Source organism: Myiozetetes cayanensis, unplaced genomic scaffold, assembly GCF_022539395.1.
Source record: "Myiozetetes cayanensis isolate MyiCay16 unplaced genomic scaffold, myiCay2020 scf2-11, whole genome shotgun sequence".
In the NCBI taxonomy this organism is placed as follows: Eukaryota; Metazoa; Chordata; class Aves; order Passeriformes; family Tyrannidae; genus Myiozetetes; species Myiozetetes cayanensis.
Window position 1 is genome coordinate 23,887,446 of NW_026087411.1, and position 21,892 is coordinate 23,909,337.

A 21,892-nucleotide genomic window follows, 5' to 3' on the forward strand; every position below is an offset into this window, starting at 1 on the left:
GGGTAGATCCTGCCATGTGTGGTGCGAGGGCAGCTCCGCGTCCCCGGCAGCAGCCGGCAAGGGGTGCCTGCTGAGCGGCTCGCTACCCTGCGGCATCCCAAACCTCGAGAATATTGGGGGAAAAAAAAAAAGAAAAAAAAAGAAAAAAAAGAGCTTAATAAAATTGTGATGTATGTGGATAACGGAGGAAACGACAGGAAGGCAATGACGAAGTTAGTGCTCGCTGTACAGAAGGCTGCTGGCGCGGGGCAGCGTGGGTCCCGGCGGGCCGGGGCTGTCAGTGGGACACGCTTCGTGCGAGGGACGCTTCGCAGCCCTCGGGAAAGGGCGGCTCTCGTGTCCAACCCTTCCTTTGGACCTCTCTATTTGACGCTCTCCAAAGGAAAAGTCAGAGGAAGCCCCGCTGGGACGCGTGGGCTGCGCGGGCCTCAGGCAGGCGGCAGTAAAGGCTCGCTCAGCGTAGGTACATCAGAGCTGCGGTCCAGCCGGGCGCCTCCGGAGCGGGGCTGGCGGTCTCTGAAACATGCATTTGCCCTTCAGAACTAAGGGTTTCTTCCCCCCCTCCGGCTTCATTTTTACCAGTGTCATAGTAAAAATGAAATAATTCAATGCCGACTTCATTTCATTATAAACAGCTGCTGTCAAACTAGCCTCTTCAGTGTGAATTGGGTCATTAATTGCAGCGTTCTGACTGTAGCAACCAAAAGTATGTGGTCTTAAAAAGACCAGCGAACCAAATGATCCTCACCAACAAATCACATCAGAGATAAGACGTGTTTCTCTTGTATGCTGTGGAGAAGCGTGTTTTTCCGAATGGAGCGGACATCACCGAGCAGATCTTTGTTTGCTGATTTGTGCCGTGCAGTTTTGGTACAAATGCAGCATCTCACGTGTAAAACCTTACACTTCTGGCCTAAAATATGATAGTCAACAGGAAAGTGTGTTTAAAAAAAAAAGGGCAAATATTTAGTGCATAGATTTCGATGGGTATATAGAGGAAGAAAGGAATGACCTTGCTATGGTGTACTTTACTAAAGTGAGCAATGCACTGTACTTTATCTGCTTCAGAATTCAAAGTATTCGGTTTAGAATTCAAGATGTTGCAACCCTCAAGAAAAAAGGGGAGAGTAAGCTGGAAATATTAATATTACAAGTATGTCATATGAATTGTTTTTGCAGTCTTGCAAGGAATTTTACAGTAGAAAAGAAAGGTTAATGTTTAGCTGTTTGTCTTCAGAGCAAAATTCAAAAGAGCAGTAATTTTTACGGCAACAACTTTAAGCTTTGTTACTGATATGTAGAGGTTTATGTTACCAACATTTCCATTGACTTTAATTGCTTTTAGCAAGAATTTCTGTGATCGTCTGTAAAAAATGTAGTAGTGTCTCAAACTTCAGCTTGAGGCGTATCTTGAAATTCTAAAGTGAGTGTGACATGATGGACTTACCTTTTGAGAATTGTATAGAAATCCAGCAAAATAAGGTGCAAGAAATACATTAGTTTTTCAGTGCATATGTTCTACATCAATTTTTTCCTGCGTCTTAGAAAATTACTTTGCCCAAAATCTTGGTGAAGCACTGAGGATTTTGCTGAATAAGAGCTAAAGACAGCATTTGTAATTAACAGAAACTGTGACTTTGGATATTATCAGCAGAGCAATGTGCTTTGTTGATTTAAAACTTGATTCCTACTTACACAGTTAGACCTAATGTATCTTTATATAAAGTTTTTCGAGAACTATGTGTTGGTTTGCACATAAACTTAGAGTGATAAGGAACTGGTATGATGGAGAATTACAAAGTGCTTTGTTCATATGAAATTTCTAACTTCATCCTTGAGAGCTCCTTGCCTTGAGGGCTATTAGCAACTTTGCAGTGGTAACAAGTATGAAAAAGTCTGAGATTAAGCTGTAGAAGGAATTTTTTTTCTTTTTTGTTGGGCCATACATGCTCATTCTTACTTTATTTAAAGGAGCTTAAGGCTTTGTATTAACAGTAGGGTATTTCAGGTGAGGTTTATGGGGATAACTTTTTTTTTTCTTTTTAAGTATGTATCCTATAGCAATGTGTTTTCTATAGGAACTTGTCTACCTTACCTTTAATTGTGATTTGTTTTGTGCACAGATGTCATTATGCATACCTTCAGTTGCTCATTTCTTGCCACAGCTAAAAATTAATTCCTAATTCAGGAGTAAAGAACTAGCACTCTCATTTAACATATGGGATACCAATGCTGATAAGCAGCTTAATCAAATTTTTAAAAAGCTTCTCTGATGTCAATAGGGGTGAGTTCTTTTTTTCTAATTTTTCTAATTATCCTTTTACAACTAAAGCTAAGACAAGGCAATGTTCTTTCAGGAAGAGCATAGCTATCAAATTAGATGTGGGCTAGAATTTATGTTAGATGATACAGATCAGGTTAGAAATTTTCAGTTTGACAAATGGAAATATTTACCTACAAAAAAACCTTCAGTTGTCACGCTTCTTGATTAAATACTTACCTTCAGTGACACTTGGCATTGAAAATGGTATTTATAAACAGGAAAAAACTGAAACAAACTCAAGTATCCCCATGTTTGTAAACTTGATTGCTTTCAAACTTTTGATTTCGATTCATTTATCTTTAATGTTAATACTAATAGAGTTCGCTTAGGGTTTTTCGCAGTGTGGATTCACCAGTTGCTGGAGACAGGGATGATAAAGGTGAGGTTATAGTGGTGGCTCTGGAGCCCCTGGTGGTCCAGTGGTTAAGGGCGCGGCGCTGTCACCGCCGAGGCCCGGGTTCGATTCCCGGTCAGGGCCACTCCCGGGCAGGTGGGGCTCGTTAGCCCTTAAAGGCAACCCACCTACGTCCTAAGGACCTCGCTGCCACCGTCCAAGCTCGCTTGGCCCCGGCAGATGAACCTTAGGATTAAAGGGTGGGCTCAGTTCCGCGCACACTGTGTCTCACCTTAAAAAAAAAAATCCAATGCGCAGGCTGGAAGGTGTAAAGACCTTCCCCGGATCTTCGCTCGCGAAGACTGGCCATTATTATGGTGGTGGCTCTACAGGATTTCTCCAAGGGTGACACTGAGTCCTCCTTGGGCTTGGTGCCTCTCACCCAGGGGCTGTCACTGTTCTCTGGAGGGCACCTCGACTGGTTGTGGTTTTGCCACCTGCCTCATTGGCAGGGAGTGACAGTGGCCTGCATGTGCCACAGTTCCTGCTACTTTGCTTCTCTGTCTGGATGCTCATGCACAAGTACTAATAATTTGAATTAGTATCTGACATAAGGAACTTTGCTGTGAGTATTTGGATGTTACAAGGGCTTTTTTCTTTCTAGTGCCTGTTATGAAGGAAAAAATAGATAAATGTGACATAGAAGTCCTACTTTCAGCTTAGTATTTTACCTAAAATGGATAGGTACTGGATGGGGACTAATTAAATAAACCAAGTATCAACCTATTTCAGGGAATTAAATCTCCCTAAACAGCTTTTTTTCTGTTAGTCTAGAGTTGAAATCCCATCTCATTGTGGTTCTTGAAAGTACCATTGTTGCCTCTTATCTGCTATATTTTGGAGGATAATATATACTTGTTCTTAAATTCTCTTTCTTTATCAGGTTAGTATAGTTTTACTTACCACCTTCTATTAATTTGGCTGAGTTAAAAGAATCTTTTATTGAAGGGCACAGTTGGACTAAGCAGAATTTACTTGCTTTGTGAGTTAGCTGAGCCTATGCTTAATGAAGTGAGCTGTAAACTAGATGGGCTGTATAAAAAGGCTTTATTGCATTAAATTTATTGTCAAAGTGCTGTTTCCTCATCAGATACCACCCCAGAGAGGGGACATGGTTATTCTGACCCATCTGTGCACAGTACAGGCTGGTGCAGTGGCATTGTGCAGAGCCATGGGGAGCTCTCTGTGAGGTCAAACACAGTGTTTGACTCTGCATGTTTCTGACTGTTAACTTGTTTGTAAATGTACACATCTCGTTAAAAGTCTTTCAGTGTATTTGATACATACTTTGGTAAATAAGGGTGTTATTGCTCAGTAGCATCTAACTAAATATCTGCAGTATTGCATTGTAACAACAGTGATATGTGTATATAAAATTGCATACAGTGTAAAGATCTGTAGGGGTTTTTTCATCTCACACTATTTAGAAGGCTAATTCTTATCTTGACTCAATGGCAATCTCATTTCTTTAACTTGATAGTTACCTTTTAAAACTATAGTTACATTTTTGGGAAATGTTTCTTCTACTTTGCCTTTTCAGGTCTCTGTCTCACTCCTAACGGTTCTAGGAATATGTATTAGTCATCAAAAGGGGGTTAAGGAGATAATAGTGACTCGTGCAGGGTAATGGGTAGTGTTTTCTTTGCAGTTGCAGAAAGTAATTGCAAGTTGAAGTAATTGCAAGCCACGCTTGAAGTTGCTGAAGTGTCGAAATTGGTGAAATGTCAAAGGTGGAGTTGACACAGCAAACTTGTCATTAAAGGTCAGATGGAAAGGTTCAGACTGCACACACTTTCTCAGCACCGAGTCTTTGCTCTCAAATTTTGAGCAATGCCCTGATTAAAAAAGTATCTTTATGAACACTATATCACACCCCTGCTTCACACAGACAAATAAATTCATCAGGAAAGCGGTGTCATTGGAAACTTCCTCCTTGCAGCGTGCTCAACTTAAAGGCTTCTTCAACCTTCTTCTTCTGCATTGACTCAGAGCAGCTTAGAGAGCAGAACTTGCCAAGAGAAATACAGAAAAACTGCTGGACGTGCAGATCCTGCTCTGTGAGCAGGGACAGAGGAGGAATAACCATATGTGATGGTCATTAATCACAATTTTTTCACTGTGTGATAAGAAGATGCCCTTATGTGTCATACAACCAGGTAGAATTTAGGTGACGTCTTCTTCTTTTGCTCTTCTCTCCCAGTACCTTTTTTGTTCTTTGTATGTTCTAAAAATTTACTTTGCAAGTTACATTAATTTTTTGTGGTTTGCCCATGAAGCTCTTCAGAGCCATTTAAAATCGTGAGAACACCCACAGTCAGATATCCATGAAATGCATCAAAGGAAATGTTCCCTTCCAGCTGGAAGGAGCTGATGGGGTTGGTCCTTCAGATTCTTTCCATGATTTTACCTATTTGATAAGTAAATGGCGTGGTGTCTTGAGCAGTGAGGTATTTTTTGAGGTACATCTCAGAGATGTACAGGCTGCATGTCGTGTAGTGCTCTCGTATGAGGACTTCCTTGTGTGCGACTTTGCAAGTTGCAAAGAATGGCCACACCTAGTTAAGAGTGTGGGCTTGCACATGAGCTGCAGAAGGCTAATTGGAGGTGGAAACCAAAAGCATGTTGACACAGTAGGTTACTAAATGTGGATTAGTAGGTTAAACAACCTGGCATTTAGTCTTGAGTAAGAGTGTGTGCTTGAATAGTTGCTACATGGAAGCTGTGATGTTGTTAACTCTGTCTTGGGCTGGCTTCCTGGTAGTTTGTGTGGCCCTACCCCTGGCTGCAGCCCAAAGAACATGGTCATCCTGGCTCAGTTTAAATTCTTTTTCCTAATGCTAAAAATAAAATAAAGATAGTAAAATAAGATTGTCAGAAAGAGTAGAAAATGATGAAAATGTATAAAATAATGTTCTTACTGATGTACTGTGTTGTGGTGGGAGAACTCTTTCTCATGCATGAAGGATCCTGTTATTTTGACTGGCAGCATTGTGCAAAAATAGTGTGCTCCCGGATGGTTCTTTTATACATATAAAGAGCTGAATTAGCATAGCTAATGCTTAGTAAGTGTATGTGGAATTAATCAATTCTAAAACATAAGCATTAGAGGAATAAACTGGATAATTCAGTGATTTAAGATAATAGCTGCTTTCAGAGTAACTACTATTTTTCTGGATTTAGGTTGTTCCCCCCACAGTTATCAAACAAATAGAAATCTCCAGGACATAAAAAAGAAAATAGAACTGAATTGCAAGCACTGGAGACCAACAATATATAGCTTTTTCCAGTATATTTTTCACTTTGAGTTTGAAGTGTATTAGTATAAGACTATAAACTTTATTTCTGTGGGTTGCAGGCAGGCTTTACCTAGCATTGCTGTTCCTGATCTCTTACAAAAAGCTGAAAATGGTACCCAGTGATAGCCAAGAGAAGAGCACTTAGATAGGTCTGCAAAGGAAGTGACAGCTGATGGGGCAGTGGCCAGTTGAGTGACAGTGTACAGCCTGTCTGGTTGCATTGGTGCTGATGTACTTCTACAGCAAAACATTTCTGCTTTCTTTGAACCTATGTACTTAAGCATATAAAGATTTCTCTTTCTGAGGAGGCTTGGATTGCTATCAATTCTTGATTAATTAATGCCTTAGTTTTGTGGAAGAAGGAAATAAATGGGAAAAAAATTCAACTTATTCATCGTTTGGGACACTGCTGTCACTTAGTCTCAACCAGATTCAATTCTTGTTTCCCTATCAAGTATTTGTAGTACTTGTTGTATTTCTAATACCAGACATATCCATGATTAGTCATGTCTCCCTTACTATTTGTAGGGATATTTTCTTTACCTAAAAACTTGCTTTGTAGCAAATAGTGGAAAGAGAAATCTGAGCATTTTTTACACTTCAGAGACTCCATCTGTAGAAAGATCAGAGAAGTAATTTGTTTATGGTACCAAATGTGATGTATTTAAGCAACTGTAATAGACATAACTTTGGTAGACTCCCTTTTGAGTTTACAAATTTTGGCAAACTTTCCACACAGAAGTGTGTTTTCCTACAGGATCCTTTGTGAAGAAAGGAAAAAATATCCCTGCAAAAAGGTATTTTTCCCATGTAAGCAAATTCTGTGCATGCATTCATTATGGTTTCATATGATTTATTAACACAGAGCATTTGTCAAAAATTATTGTTGATCATGTCCTTGCTAAGGAAAGTGCAGCAACACTTGATGATAGATCTATGGTCTGAATGTTTAAACGACTATCTTTCTTTGTAAAATAATGAATATTAATATTTAACATTTCTGCAGCTATTCAGAAGCAGCATGTTACAGGACAGCAGGATTAATGTCTAGATAGCCTGCTGTCAGGCAGCAGCAGTCACAGCAGCAGGAAAGGTGTGAGCAATGCTTTCCACCCACACCTTGTTTACAGCTGTTACTTCACCAAGGCTGTTTAATTGCTAACATAATAAAAGAAAAGGAGCTCAACTAAAGAACCAGTCAGTTGTTTAATTGTTTACCTTTTTGAGGGTGGCTGTTGACTTACATCAGCATAGATACTTCTGCTTGCTCTCTGGCCTGTGTTTTCTATGACACACAATGCACAAATATTCCCTTTATTTCTCAATAGTTGCTCTTCTGTAGTAATTGAAATGGAGATTGTGACTAATGTGAGATGAGCAGCTGCAGATACCACCTTACAGGTTGCCTGTGTGGGAGTGATGCAGCTTGTGCTTTATCCTTGAAACTAAGCAAAGAGTTTAGCTGCCTCTATAGTATGATTAGTCTTTATGAAGACAGTTTAGTTCTCTTCCATGCAAAAAAAGCCCCAAACAAAACTGCTGTGGATTTGGTTCCACCTGGAGTAAGCGTTAGCTGTTGTAGAGGTGTTCGTCTAGTACCAGAGCTGCAAGCAGTTACAGAATTTGGGGAGACATTTTGGTGGAGGTAAACAAAAGCAGAATTGTGATTGCTACTGTTGGAAGTGTTGATTTGGATCAAGCTTTTGATTAGAGAGCTTTAGCCTCACACTCCCAAGAAACAATGGACTTTTAAAAACGTCAAAACCAAACCTTATGTCTGTTCTTGCCTACAAGACACAGGAGAGGTTGAACGACTGCGAGAGGGTATCCCCTGCAGCAGCAAGGATAACATTTTTGTCACAGAGCTGGGATAAGGGGTGCCTTCTGCAGGAGATGCTGCCCACTGGAATGGACCAAGCATGACAGGCATGCAAGCACAACCAGCCATCCTGGCCCCACTGCAGCAGCACCACAGCTGTGGTGGATGGTCACAAGAGAAAACTTGTCACTGGAATGAATACTCCCACCAGAAGGCTTGTCTCTTAACAGAGGTTATTTTTTACAGGAGTGTATTGTAATCTTTAGCTTTTGGATAAGGAAATGCAAAGAAGGACAATAACTTTTCAAGGTCACTTTAGCTTTTCAGAGAGGAAGCTGAAAGTTGGCATTTTACTAAATGGGCTCTGGTATTGAAAGGAAATAAAACAGTGGTCGCATAGGAGCCTGAATAAGTGGAAGGAATTCCTATACCTGAAATACCAGAAAACTAAGATAAGGCGGTGAGTTGTTAAGTCTATTTCGAAACAGATTTTACTTTTATCTGAAATCACTGTATCCTGTGACTTGGCAGATAAGAGCTGTCAAATTACCCCACTGTGTACACCTGCCCTAGTGCCGTCCCCCCTGCTCTGATTTAAGCATGTTTCTGCTGAGCACAGAAACCCACCAGATACTGCTTTTTCCAGCAGAGCTGAAAGGGAAGGCTTCCCCTGCAGGGTAGAGGAGTGTTTTGTGAGAGGGAGTTGCATATTTCTTTGGGAAAGGAAATTACTACTATGGGCCAGGATTCTATTTTTCTTGACTTGATGGAGTTTTGCATGGTGGCGTTTACGATAGATTGGCTTAGAACAGCACAGAATGAGATCAAATAAACTTAGTTTGTAAAGTGATATTTTCGATGTTACAAATTAGATATTTATGAGTCCTGGGGGAAGGAAATGAGCAGCACAATGAAGCAGCCAGTACAAAAAATGTCAGAAATATTCCAACAACACTTTTATTTTCAGAGATAATGTCTAACTTTATTGCTAGATAACATAAACTAAAAATTATTTGTTTGTGTGTCAGGATTTGAGATCAATAAAATTTTGCAACTAAACATTGCATAGTACTAAATAAAATGCATCCATAAAAGAAGAGGGTATGTTGCTCTGCCTGATGTTATCTCACTTAATGATTTCAGTGCTTTTCTATTTTGTTGTAAAGTTATACTCTAGAACTGATGAGAATATAGCAATGTTAAAGAGTAGAACCATCTTTCCTCCGGGGCAAAAATGTACTTGTTAAAAGCATACCACAGACAAAAACTCAGATAAGTTTGTTGCTCAAATAGGCAATAAATATTTAAGATGTTGGAAGTTTTCCATAAGTTTCAGATTAAAAGTATGTTGGTACTACTGAACTCAAATGTTTTGCAGCAGAGGAGATGCACTACAGTGATGGGGAATGTTGGACTTTTCCTGCATTGTTGCAATCTAAAGATTGAGTGTTTTGCAAATTGGATGTTATTTGCATGTTATTGGAAAAAAAATATATTTTGGAAATAGAGTTTGAAAAATCAGAGGTAACCTGTATGAATTTGGGCATAAATTCTGAAAAAATTTCTCTAAATATGCGGACACTTCTCTTAGAAGGAGTTAGCACCATCACGATTACAAGAGCAGTTAAAAAATAAGTGGCCCCAGGGGAGGGAGAGGTGCAGAGAGAGATGGAGAATCTGAGATTACTCTGAGTGCTTTTTTCTTTTTTTCTTTTCTTTCCCCTCCCCTCGTTCCCCCACCCCCCCACTCCCCAAGCACTCTTTCCGTTTACAAGCCCTTCACACCTTCCTTGCCTGCCATATAATTGGTGGTACCTGTCTGTTTATAAATAAGTTTGCTGAATATTCCAGGAAAATCAGGGTTTCAGATGATCCCCTGCTTGTCGGTGAACTCTATGCTGTTGCTGGACTTTGTGATGTTTTGCATAGCAGTACTTTTATCTGAGCCTGAATATGGTTATTGTCATTCTTTGTTGTGTTGAGCAGATCAGCAACAATTAATACTGCCGTCTTTTTGTAGATTTATGCACTATTGACATATGGTTAAAGAAGAGTGTTCTGAGTGGGAAGTCAGAGGGAGCATAAAAGTCAGAATTGGAGTTTTTCTTCAAGACTGTATTTAATCTTCTGGATCATACAGATATTAAGATGCAGCCTTTAATTACTTGCTCATAGTCTTCCCCCAAGTCAGAACTCTTAAAAGGTGATTTTGCCTAAAAAGAAGTTTTTTGGTGTTTTGGGTTGCCTTCAATTTCTTGCATGTCTTTCTGTTATTTTTATGACAAGACTTCTAGTCGTACTTTTCAAGAAATGCACAAATTTAAGCATTGATTTTGCTGCAGCACTTAGGGTAGTGTGTTGGTAGCCCACGAGTGTTAATTAACGTTTATGTGACTTAGGACAGTGCATTTAACAGATGAGGAGTTAAGTTAAAAAGAGATTAAGGTCAAAAGCATCTGCTAATTACCTTATTTTCTAATTAAGTAATTTCCTAATTTGAAAATAGGAAGGCTTGATTGTCAAAGTGCATAGGTAGGACAGCCTTGTACATGTCAAAAGCTGGACTGCTTCTGGTGGGAGTACCTGTGAGAGCTTAGCACTTTTCCCCACTGATGTCTGATGTTTTGGGTTAGGCACAGCATGCAGGTTCTTCCTGTGGTGGGAGAGATGCCTTCCTCCTCTCTCTGTCTTGTAGTGGTTACCTTGGAGCCCCAGGTAGTGACTGGCTTTGACTCTGTCTTGACTCAGCTAGAACCTGCTGAGTTTCTTCATAGGATGGCTTGGGTACCATCCACTAGTGGCACAAGAAGGCAAGTGGTGGCTGAGCCCTTGGTGAAGAGGAAGACCTCAGAGATCTGGTCCCACTTCAGCACAGGAAAAGTTGTTTTCTTGGAAAATTTTAGTTAGATCAGTTTGGGCATTAGGGAGGATAGAGGAGAAAATCTGCAGGCACTGAAATTTTTAATTTGCATAGTTTCATGCTTTTTTAGTTTGTAACTTTTAAATCAGTATTTTACTATGGAAGTGTTCTAACACTTCGAGCACAACATGAAATATTTTTGGCAAAGGAACACTAACATGTATGCTAAAGTGCTTTGTTAATGCATATGTAACTTAGAGTAGAGCAGTTCATCCACAGCTCTTTGGTTGCTACGTGAATTTAAAAGTTTATGTGTTTGAAAAGATGCTCCCTGCCCCTCTCTCTTACTGTGACATGAAAATAAGGTGGCATGAGATGCTGAAAAGCGCTTGGGGTGACTGGGATTGCTGCTGAATGAGTTATGTGGGGGATCCCAAGCAGGTACCCATAGCCACCCCATATTCTCTCTATGGAGTGTAGAGGTCACTCATCTGGAGCAGAAACACTATTTTGGAAGGAAAAGCGCTTGTCCTACTGGTTGAAGGCAAAGCGTGTAATGGTCAGGAGCTTCAGAACAATATCAGGAGCATCAAGAGCTAAGCAATGTTAGGGTAAGGAAAGTACTTGAAAACCACAAGGCTTTTTAAGTAGTGGGTGGAGAAAAACTGTGAATGGTTTTACTCTTGAGATGCATCTCAATGGAGGTGGAGCTGATATGAAGTATGCAGTTGGGGAAGGATACGTGAGAGAGCCTGCATAATTACCTACCTCTTCAAGTAATTATATGGATATCAATGTCAAATATGAGAAGTGTCTGAAAGTGTTTGTTTTGTTTTCACAGTCTGCCTATCAAAACTAGTATCAGCAAGTATAAAAGTATAAAACTTTTGTGCTCAGTAGGTAATACAGTTACTGGAAACTTAGGGAAGAAGAACACTCATGTTGGTCAAATAGAGTATGGGTGGAGTAGTGCCCTGTGAATCTATATGCTTACATATTTTTTGATAATCTGTGTTAAAACTGAGTGTTTACAGCGGCACATGCTCAAGCTTATTAGAAAAATATTTTTTTATCTGCTGTAACTTCTGGTTTTTCCCAAGTTATTTTTTTCAGGATATTTTTGTATCATCTTTTAATCTTTCTCCTTCCTTTTTCATGTCAGGACAAAAAAATATATGAAGGCCTAAGTGCACAAGTCTGTTTAGCATACACAAATAGAGCTACTAATTATTAGGCGTGAAGTTGTAGATCATCTTACATGTCCAAACAACCCTTTCAAATGAGATTACTTGAAACATGGGTCATGTTCTTTATAATGTAATGCTGCAGTAGTAGGTTCACAGACATGAACTTGCTTCAAATTCACCATAAAGCAGTCCACAAATATCAAAGTCAGTAGCAACTATTGCATTGCAGAATATTCATGGGCTTCAGCAAAATCATCTCGTAGATCATCTACAGACAAATCAGTACAGTTGTAAAATGAATATATGTCATGCTGAATTGAGAAGTCCTAAGGAAGCTTTGTCCAATGTAGTTATATCTTTTGTTGTTCTTATGAAATTTAATGCATTGCTATAATGATTTAAATTAACAGTTTATGACCCACCTTTTTTTTAATTGAGGTTTTGAGTGTATGATTATCTACAGATAATATCTACAGATGTGTATAGATCTTTTACAGATGGACCAGTTTACATTTATTCAAGTTATGAATAAATTCTTAACAGCATAAATGACATTCCTTTCAGAGCTTTAACTGAGGTTTTTAGATATAGTCTAAATTTCAGACTTTAGTGAAGGTTGGTGGTGTTTCCTGTGGTTAGATTCTATTTTTGAATGGGGGGTGTTGTTTGGGTTTGTTCATGGCCAAGTTCTGTATCCATCACAATATTGTGGATTGCACAGCTATATTTAAAAGCAAATAATAACCGGTCTTTTTACATGGTTTATGTTTAAAAATGCAGATGAGCAATTGGGGTGATGACTTTTGATGTTTAAGGCACTATCTGCTAGATACTACACTCTTGTTTTATGGTCTGATTCTGCAGTAGAATCTGTGTAAATAAACTTACTGCTTGCCACTTGACTTGTGATCAGAATGGTTTGTGAAAGGCTAATGTAGAGTAATATATTGCTTATATATTAACTATTTGTAGGGGACTAAAATAAGATGGATCTATGAATTGTTAAAAAAATCTCATGAGGTATACAAGAAAGACAGTTTGGTCAAAACAATGGTCCTCATTCAGTATCAACCCTGAGCAAATGAGTGATGTGTGACAACACACATCCTTCCCAAAAAACTAAAGAAATGTCTTTGGAAGAGAGAAATTTAAGGTTTACCTAGTGTTGGAAGTGCTAGTATACTGCACAGTCTACACTTAATGATTTACTGTACCTATTTGTGAATATTTACACTATTATTCTTTAAAGAAAGAGCTTATACTTTTGTCTCCAGGAACAAGTGTGAGATTGAGCAGCATATTAGTTTCAATTCAGTAGGGAAAGATGGGAGATTAAAGAAAAAGAGTGAAAAACTACCAAAGGAAGCAAAAAATATATGGGATAATTGAGAGAGTTAAAGGCCAGAGTCTTGCATTTGCAGGAAGTGAGAACTTGGGGAGAACTTCCCAATCCATTGCCATGCCACGTGGTCTAGTTCTAGGGGCAAATTAGAACTTAATACAATATTTTTTGGGTTGGAGGGAGCTCCTTTAATCTTCCATGTTTGTGTTGTGTGTTCTAATTCCCGTTTTTGTGTTCTTGCCATGACTCACATCCTTTACAAAACTGAGATAATTTGTCTGTGTGCTGGCATTTGGAGGAGGTGAAGAAAATACTGTGGGCAAAAGCGTGGGGTCTAATTCTATTGGTTTGGGATTTTTTTTGAGAATTATAAATTACAGATATGGAACACAATTCTTGATCTTTGCACCCTTTATAATCTAGTCTTAATGCAAGTGATCTGCAGAAAACTGCAGAGAGTTTTCTTTCTTGTAGCATGGTAGAAAAACCATGTTGGTCAGGTTTTTCTCTGGAAACATAAGCCTCACCCACAGTGAAATTATTCACTGCCCTTCAGAAGAAAAATTGCGAGTTGTACAAATACAGTGTTTCCTGCAGATGTGAGCAGATCATAGTACTGGTGAGAAAGCATTCTTTTGGGCCGGTTATTCCCTGATATTGTCAGCCAATTCTTTATACCAATCCAAGTAATTTCTGTTGCTATTCTCTAATAAAAGACTCTTACCACTCTCAGAAAACTTTGTGGGTGCCTTAACAGACGGGGGTTTAAAATTACCTGTGGTTTCTGTGGCTTTATTGGATGAAACGTAGAATTTTCCACCCTGTGGTTTAAATTTCCATGTGCTGGAGTTTGTAGAATTTTGTTTTTCTGAAATGCTGCTTCTGTCTAAAATGAAGCCCTTACTTACGTTTGGTGGAGGCTGGGAGGAATTGACTCAGAGAAGTGATAGTGGCTGCTCTGGAATTGTTGAGGAGGCCCAGAATAGATGGTTCAGTAGTAAGATTTTTGTTTTTCCAAATGTAGCCAGTTCAGATTTCTCTTAGGCAGTGAGTGATGAAGGGTGATGCTTTTCAGATGCTGTTATCCTCACGTACCTGCTGGTGATACGTGGGGAGAGGAGTGATACATGGCTTGGGAGGTTGTTAAAGTACCATCATTACGTACTGGATACCCCTCTTGAAGTTCCTGGCCAAAGTCTAAGGGACTGTTTGAGCTGCTGCCTGGTTCAGTCTGCTGGGATTGGTTTGGTGCCTCTGACTGTTGGGGAGTCCCACACAGAGTAATGTGTCTGTTTAATGCTGTTCATTGACTGAAAAATGAACCCTAATTTTTACGTTCATCCTTGTGTCTCACAAGTACTGAATACAGCATATTTATCCCTTCGTATTCCAAAAGCAGGGGAAGAATTGATGGTTTCCTGGCTAAAATTAAAAATCAAACTGATGAACTATGAAAAATAATGCAACATCTTATTTTGAACATTACAGTACTGTATGGTGAGCTAGCATGTTTTTGCTGTCACCACTACTTTTACCTTAAACCACTTTTTAAGACTGAAATACCTTAGATTCACATCTGCATGGATGTCTCCTTGCTACTGTCAGCGAATACTGTAGATGGATCTTTGCAATGGATCTTGCTCCCAGTGGCTCTCTTGAACGCATAGGTCATCAACAGCTTGGGAAACGTGACCAACACTTCCGAAATGATGCTGTTTGGTCTTTTTTAAATGAATCAAGTGAATGAATCAGTAGTCAACTGTACTTAAAATTTTTTTGCTATATTCGCTTAACTGGTTTCCCTCTTTAAATAAATAAATCTCCCTCTGACTTAGTAAAGAAAGAGTGGCTCATGGAAGGTCTGGATAGATGCTGTTGTCAGCATGAGGGAAAGGGCAGATGTTTCGGAGTGGGAGAAAGGAAGGGAGAAAATGGACTTTTGCTTCACAAGTGACTTTGTTCTTGTATAAAAGCTGTTTCCTCTCTGAAGGGGAAGGGCATGCCCTTGAAGGAAGTTTTTTTGTTTAAACTTCTTTTGAAGTAGTTCTTTAGATTGTAAAACGTATTTTTAATGAAAGAAGAAATCTGTAAGAGATTTTGAAAACTTATGAAAAGGTATAATTTTGTATTACGCAGATCTGTCAGAATTATCTCACAGCTTGCAGTTGTGTTTACTTTCAAGGCATCTTTTAAGCTAATCCCTGTTGAATTACTTTCCAAGACACTGCCAAGAAGGGCATGTTGGAGTTGAGTTGAATATTTGCTGTAATGAGTGAGGTTTTTGAGTTGGGAATTATTCATTTTAATTCTCTAATAGTTGCCAGGGTAATACAGGATTGTCATCACTTGAAACAGATGCTGCTACTGTGGAATGATAAAGAACAATAAAATGTCTTCCCAGTGTGCTACTGTATTCTTTGATCAACCAAAATATTCTTGATTTCCCAATAATATTCTTACTCCAGCTCCTTTCAGTTGCTGTTCCTCACGTGCCCTCTCTGCGATGCAGAGCAGCTGGCTGGTGGTTTGAAACTTCTTTCCTCCTGTGGTACACACATTGCCCATTACCTTGCCTGGCTTTGAATCAGCTAAATGGCTTAACCTACTTTGCTTTCTATTCATGCCCCATTTACATAGCTGTGACCTCTGACAAGCTGTTGGTTTGTAGTTGAATTTGAGGGTTCTTCTGCTTCTCTGTGTTGTGTCAAGGCTTGAGCCTCCACGGTGCAGCTCACAGAGGGGAGCATCAGTCAGCTCTGCTACCATCTCATTTGATATGTTGAGGAGATCAGAGCATTTGCAGCTCACCCTTATAGGGCAGAAAGATTTGCCCTCCTGTTCTTTGAAGTTTCTAATTAGTGACATAACTGTGGCTTTGGGAGCTGCAGCAGCCAGGTAATATATCCCATTTTTGGGCTGTTGGGGTTCAACAGAAACAGTCTTGTCAATGTTAGCACTTGGTGGGGAAAAAAATATGTCCAGAGATGTGCAGAACACTTGCATCTGTGCACATCAGAAAGACCAGTCAACAATGAGCCTTTCCTGGTTTGGTAATTACTATTATTTGGACTCCACACAGGGAACGCAGTAATATTTGGCTTCTAAAATGATGATTTGACATAGCTACTTATTCCTTTTACAAATGTTTTTTAGTGATCTGCTGTATATTTGCGCAGTCTGGGAACTTATCCATAATTTATCCATTATAAGACTTTTTAATAGTTCATTAATTGAAGGCTTTGGCAGACAAAAAGAAATTAAAAAAAAAAAGAAAGAAAAAAGTGCGGGTTTTTTTCCTCCCCTTTTCTTAAAGAAACGTCAAACTTCTCTCTTCTATTTGGACTGTTACCCAGTCTAGGAAATTATAAAGCTTATAATATTTTGAAAATAATTGTTTTCTTCAGTGTTCGTTCTGACTTGTCCAGTGCCGCTATTTAAAGACAAATACTTTAAGGATAGTAGAAGTATGAATTACATGATACTTTTTAAAGTCCATTTACGTTGCTAAAGTAAAAACTTTTCTTCGTGGATTAGCGTACATTTTTCTTGGTTACTTTTTATGTGCTGCATAGGTATGTGTGCTTGTAGGAACTTCTGCTAGCTCCTTAAAACAGATGGGGTTTTAAGTTTTGAAAATGAGGGTTTTAATAAAAGAATTTTGCACAATCCTTCCTAACCTGTGGTAGCTGTCACAGGTCTGGATTTGTAAAGTACTGCTGAGAGAGCACTGGATATGCTGGGCTGGAAAGTCATTAAAATAAATTTTCTGAACATAGGAGGTACAGGTAGAATGGTGGTCTTAAAGGCATTTTGTTCAGAGTTGTTCTGATCTGTTGTCTCTGGTTCTCAATCTGATTACGTGCCTTATTAATTGCCCTGCAGTTCTTTTTATCAGCCTGAATGAATATAGTATTAACCATGAAGTGACACACTTGTGCATTTGGTTTAATCTATTAGTGAATTAAATCAATATGCAAAACTGTCTGTCTTGTATGAACTGTTTAATGACTTTAACCTTAACTGTTCCTTTCAGTTTAATAATTATTGTGAATTAACATTAGGGGTTTTTTTACTGGCTCATTTTAAGAATTTAGTTTGTGTTGTGAAAGTATTATTGTGGTTCTTTATTTTGGTTGGTTCAGTTCTTGGTCCTTCAGTAGTGAGTATCATGTTTTAACTGAATGGAAGTTGGCATTGAATTCCATAATCTCTTTCATATTTAATTCATTGGAGGAATTTGGCTCAGTGTTCATTTTAGTTTCATGTATTTTAAAAGTGCTCTTACACAAGTATTTCTAAGATGAAGATTTTTTTAGGCAAAAACAGAGTTTTAGGATTGTGGTTTACATTAACTTTTTTTTCCTTCGTGTGTCTTCATAAGATTACTGAAGTAAAGTTAAGATTCTGTATAATCACAGTAATAATACCTTTTAGCTATTTACCCTTACATGTAAATTTGCTGTTTGTATTTATTTTGTAGAATATGAACTTAAATTATCTATTTGTATAATACAGGTAAATTTTGTAGAACTGTATTAGAATTCCTTACTGAGATTTTAGTAAACCTTAAACAGCATGGATAAGGAATTCAATACCTTGTGATTGAGCAATGTATTCTTTTGCAGACTTTCTTTTAGTGGTTGGCCTGTGATTTTTTGGAACAGCCAAATACAAAAATCTGTTACGTGTTATTTTGGCTTGGCAGAAATAATGCAAAGAACTGTCAAAGGCAAAGAGTAAGCAGAAGCTGTAATTTCCTTTTTACCACTGAAGAAGAGATTTTGCTGTATTAGGCCTTCAATACAAATCTATTTCTGTGTGGCCAAACAAGTTTTTTAGAACCTTTTTGTAGTGTATTTCTTTTCAGTTAGCTTCAGGCCAAATGTTATAAGGTTGTATGTTTTTTGGCACATACAGGGTGGTGATGTGAAAAAAGTTAAAGAAGGAATTGAAATTAAGAACTCTGATCTAGACCATTTAAATTGGGGTTGCCACTTGAGGCAGTTAGGTCATGGCTAGCAATACTTGTATTTTCAACTGTGGAACTGTTTTTGTTGTTGGTTTTTTTTTTTTTTTTTTTTACAACTTTACAACTGGTTTTAATATTAAGAATCATAGTTAACATTCTTAAACAGTTCCAAAAGAATGTATTGCAAAACTTTACCACAGTTTTATATTTTTTTAGTTTATTCAGTTAACTGTTTAAAAAAACTTGATTTCAGTCTTCCTTCTACTAGTAAGCGTGTTTTCCTTTCTGCGCTATTTTAACAGAAAGCACTTTGCCTCTTGTAGTAGGGCCACACTCCTTAAGCCTCCTACGTTAGATAAAGATTAGTAACATTTCTGTCTTGAAGCATTAATTTGATGTTTGACATAATGCCCATTCCTTATTTGCCTGAACATGTTTGTTTGAATGTCTTCAGTATTTCAGAATGATGGGACAGATGTGCTTGTGCTGTACATGCTTCTTTCTGTGGCTTTTAATTCAGAACAAACCAGTTAAATGCCTCTTTCTGCTATACAGATGACAGCATCTCAGCTGCGAGCACCTCCGATGTCCAGGACCGTCTTTCAGCCCTGGAACTGAGAGTGCAGCAACAAGAAGATGAAATCACTGTGCTAAAAGCAGCGCTGGCTGATGTGCTAAGGCGTCTCGCTATCTCTGAAGACCATGTAGCTTCTGTGAGAAAATCAGCACCAAGTAAAGGTAAGCCCATATTTGGCCAACTCTTCCTACAGTTGGTCTTAATCATGTTAGAATGTTCTCCATTGGTCACTTCTTTTTTCCCATTTCTGTCACATTTGGAAAAACAGATATATTTTGAGCTGGAGGAGTTAGATTTTTAATAGTGGCTTAAATTTATATGGCTAATAGATATCTGAAATAATTCACACCTAGAAGTGGTTTCTTCTGTGGTGTCTTTATACCGTTTATATAAAACTGATTCCATGATTAACAGTGAAGTTAATGTGTTTTCTGGTGGTACTAGGTAACTGAACACAATGGGGACACATCCACCACAAATTAAATACATAATTTCATGTAATGCTATCAAACCGTTCTGCACAGACATCTCTGGGATCAATCCCTGTGTTTCAACCTTGAAGTACATCTGTTAGACCAGTGCCAGTATAATAACACTGAACTGATACAACATCGTCTGTGTTCGCGTGACTGCATTATACAGGCTGAAAATGCAAAAGCTGAAAATGCTGAAAGTTTGAATTATTTTAGATGTGGCAGAGATATCAAATTCATTAATTTGTAGTGTCTCTGCCAGATGGAAGGAAGTCATGATGTGTAATTGGCTTGAGCTCTGAATCCTGCCATTCTCTCTTGCTTGCTAAATGGTAGATTGTTGTCATCGCTGCTTATAAATGCAGCTTTTATCTATCCGATTTACATGTCTGGTCTCATCAAGATTGAGGCTTCCTTTTATAACTCTTTGTAAGTAAAGTTCTGGCAAGTATTTTGACTAAATCAGTCTGCTGTCTGCTGTCCATTACGACAAAAAGAGAATGTTCAAGTGAAAAACGGTGGTCAAATTGTGTGCACCATAGTACCTTATTCTTCCCATTTAAATGCAGATGAGCTGAGATGTGCACAAACATGACTAAAAACCTTTGACTCTAATACCCAGCAAACTTTGTGTACAGGCGGGACAAACTTACTGTGCTCTGCAAAATGCCTTGGGGCCATCTCCTTTCTGGGGATCTTGGGACCATACCAAATTCTCTAGGTCAGTTTGCTCAGTGAAAAAAAACCTAATTATTTGGAGGAGGCAGTGCAGAGGGAGGGTGGAATATTTAAATATCTTCAGGTTGGTTGTAGAAATCTCTGCGAATGAACAACAGCAGCTTGTAACTGTGAAGAAAGAGATGGGGACAGGGACAGAAATGTACGTGTATGATCTAATACACTGAACTTGTGGGTTATGACTAATTGACACTGTATTTAATTTGTGGTGGATGTGTCCCCATTGTGTTCAGTTACCTAGTGTCACCAGAAAACACATTAACTTCAATGTTAATCATGAAATATATATATATATAATGAATATATATATAATATATAGATGGTACAAAGACACCACAGAAGAAAATGCTCACATACAAGCACTAGAATTTTGTAAGAGTCTAAAATTAACCTTGAAGAATAAGCTTGAGATTAAGACAAGTTCATACGTAGATTTTCGCAATACCTTCAGTTCTACGTTTGATTTCGATATTTTAAGTTCATTCAATAGCTAAAAAACTCTTGAAATGTTTTAACAGAGATCAGTGTATTATTTTCTTGAATGAGTAGGATTAGTAGAAGATCTGAATTGCCATACAAAAATAATACCCAAGGAAGCAATTGTTAAGTTTTCTTTGAAGTATTATACATGTATGTAACAGGCTCCTACTAGTCAAGTCATGATTGCTGTAGAAGTAACTGTATTCTTCCAAAATTTGTTTTGCTGTTCATAATCCTGTCAAGAATGGATTTCTGCAATACAATAATTGCAGTTTCAAGGTAAATATTATAGGTAGGTTTTCTTGGCTTTCTTTTTTAAAAAATGCTGAGGCTTTAAATCACTGAAGTATTTTTCTCCACAACAGCCCTTAAACACATACTGACATAAATAGTTACTAAAGAACTTAGATATGTATATAGATTTCTGAATACATTGAGAGAGATGTGTTTAATTTCAAGTATGGCAACAGAGTGAGATAAATACTTTGAAAACAAACTGAACTTATCATAATACTGGAAAAAGCCATCTCGAGTCTTTCCATCAAACAAAGGAGTTCTAGTCTGAGTATGAGGCAATAACTAACCTAGTTTGAAGGAGTCTTTCCTACTTTTTGCTGAAATGAGTTTTCTAAAACCTTTCAATTTTTTTTTGTTGCCACCTCAGCAGTGTCTTTGAAGAGAGATTTTTTGTAGGCTAAAAATAAGTGTTGTGAACAGTCTGTGAATCACACTGAAAGGGACAAACCCTGGTAGCTTTTTCACTGGTTTTTCTTATTCTGAAATTGATGGTTCAACTTAGTACAAAAAGCGATCTCTTCATCCTTTGTCTAGTTTGTCTGCATTGCACATCTGGTGATCTAATTCTGTTCTTAATTTTCTTACTCTTTTGTTTTAGATTGGCAGATCAAAACAGTAGATGAAGATAAAGTTTTCTGCATTATCCTTTAAATCTTAGTTTTTCTTTTTTTCTATATTGTGCCGCATGCTTATTTTCAACTTAGTCCAGTCTTCAGTGAAAATAGTCATGTGGGCACGGGTAGATTTTTATTTCTAACTCATGGGCTATCAGTGAGGAGGTTGCTACCTATGATTTTGTGTGTCTAGCCCTGTCTCAGAAGTAAACTACTCTTCATACAGGGATTTATGAACTGTAGAAGATAAGATAAAGGGCAAGATTTTTTAGCCGCTGCAGTGCCTCCTAGTAAAGCTTGAAGTGAAGATACTGTATAAGGAAAATACTTCTAGTAGGGATTGCAACAGGATTAACACTTGTCTCTATTTCACAGAGAAAAGCAGGCTGGGAGTGTTTGCATGTGACTTCTCAATGCAAAGTTATTCTAAATAGAGATAATCTCTTAAAAAAAAATGCTATTATAGTACTTCTTCAGCTCTGTGCACAGCTAAGAATAACTATGCGAAGGAGAAATTACCAGG

At 38.2% G+C, this 21,892-nt stretch overlaps 1 protein-coding gene and 1 non-coding gene across 8 annotated transcripts in view; both read left to right on the forward strand.

Annotated features, from left to right (window-relative positions):
• EML4 (EMAP like 4) overlaps nt 1-21,892 on the forward strand; it is a 149,823-nt gene that overhangs the window by 60,925 nt on the left and 67,006 nt on the right. For all 7 annotated transcript variants that reach the window (XM_050314223.1, XM_050314221.1, XM_050314222.1 and 4 more), the window contains exon 2: nt 18,746-18,928. In XM_050314223.1, the coding sequence (XP_050170180.1) occupies nt 18,746-18,928 (183 nt within the window). The remainder of the gene's footprint in view (nt 1-18,745; nt 18,929-21,892) is intronic.
• On the forward strand, nt 2,728-2,801 carry TRNAD-GUC (transfer RNA aspartic acid (anticodon GUC)). Its single transcript has one exon. It is a non-coding gene; the product is annotated as a tRNA-Asp (tRNA).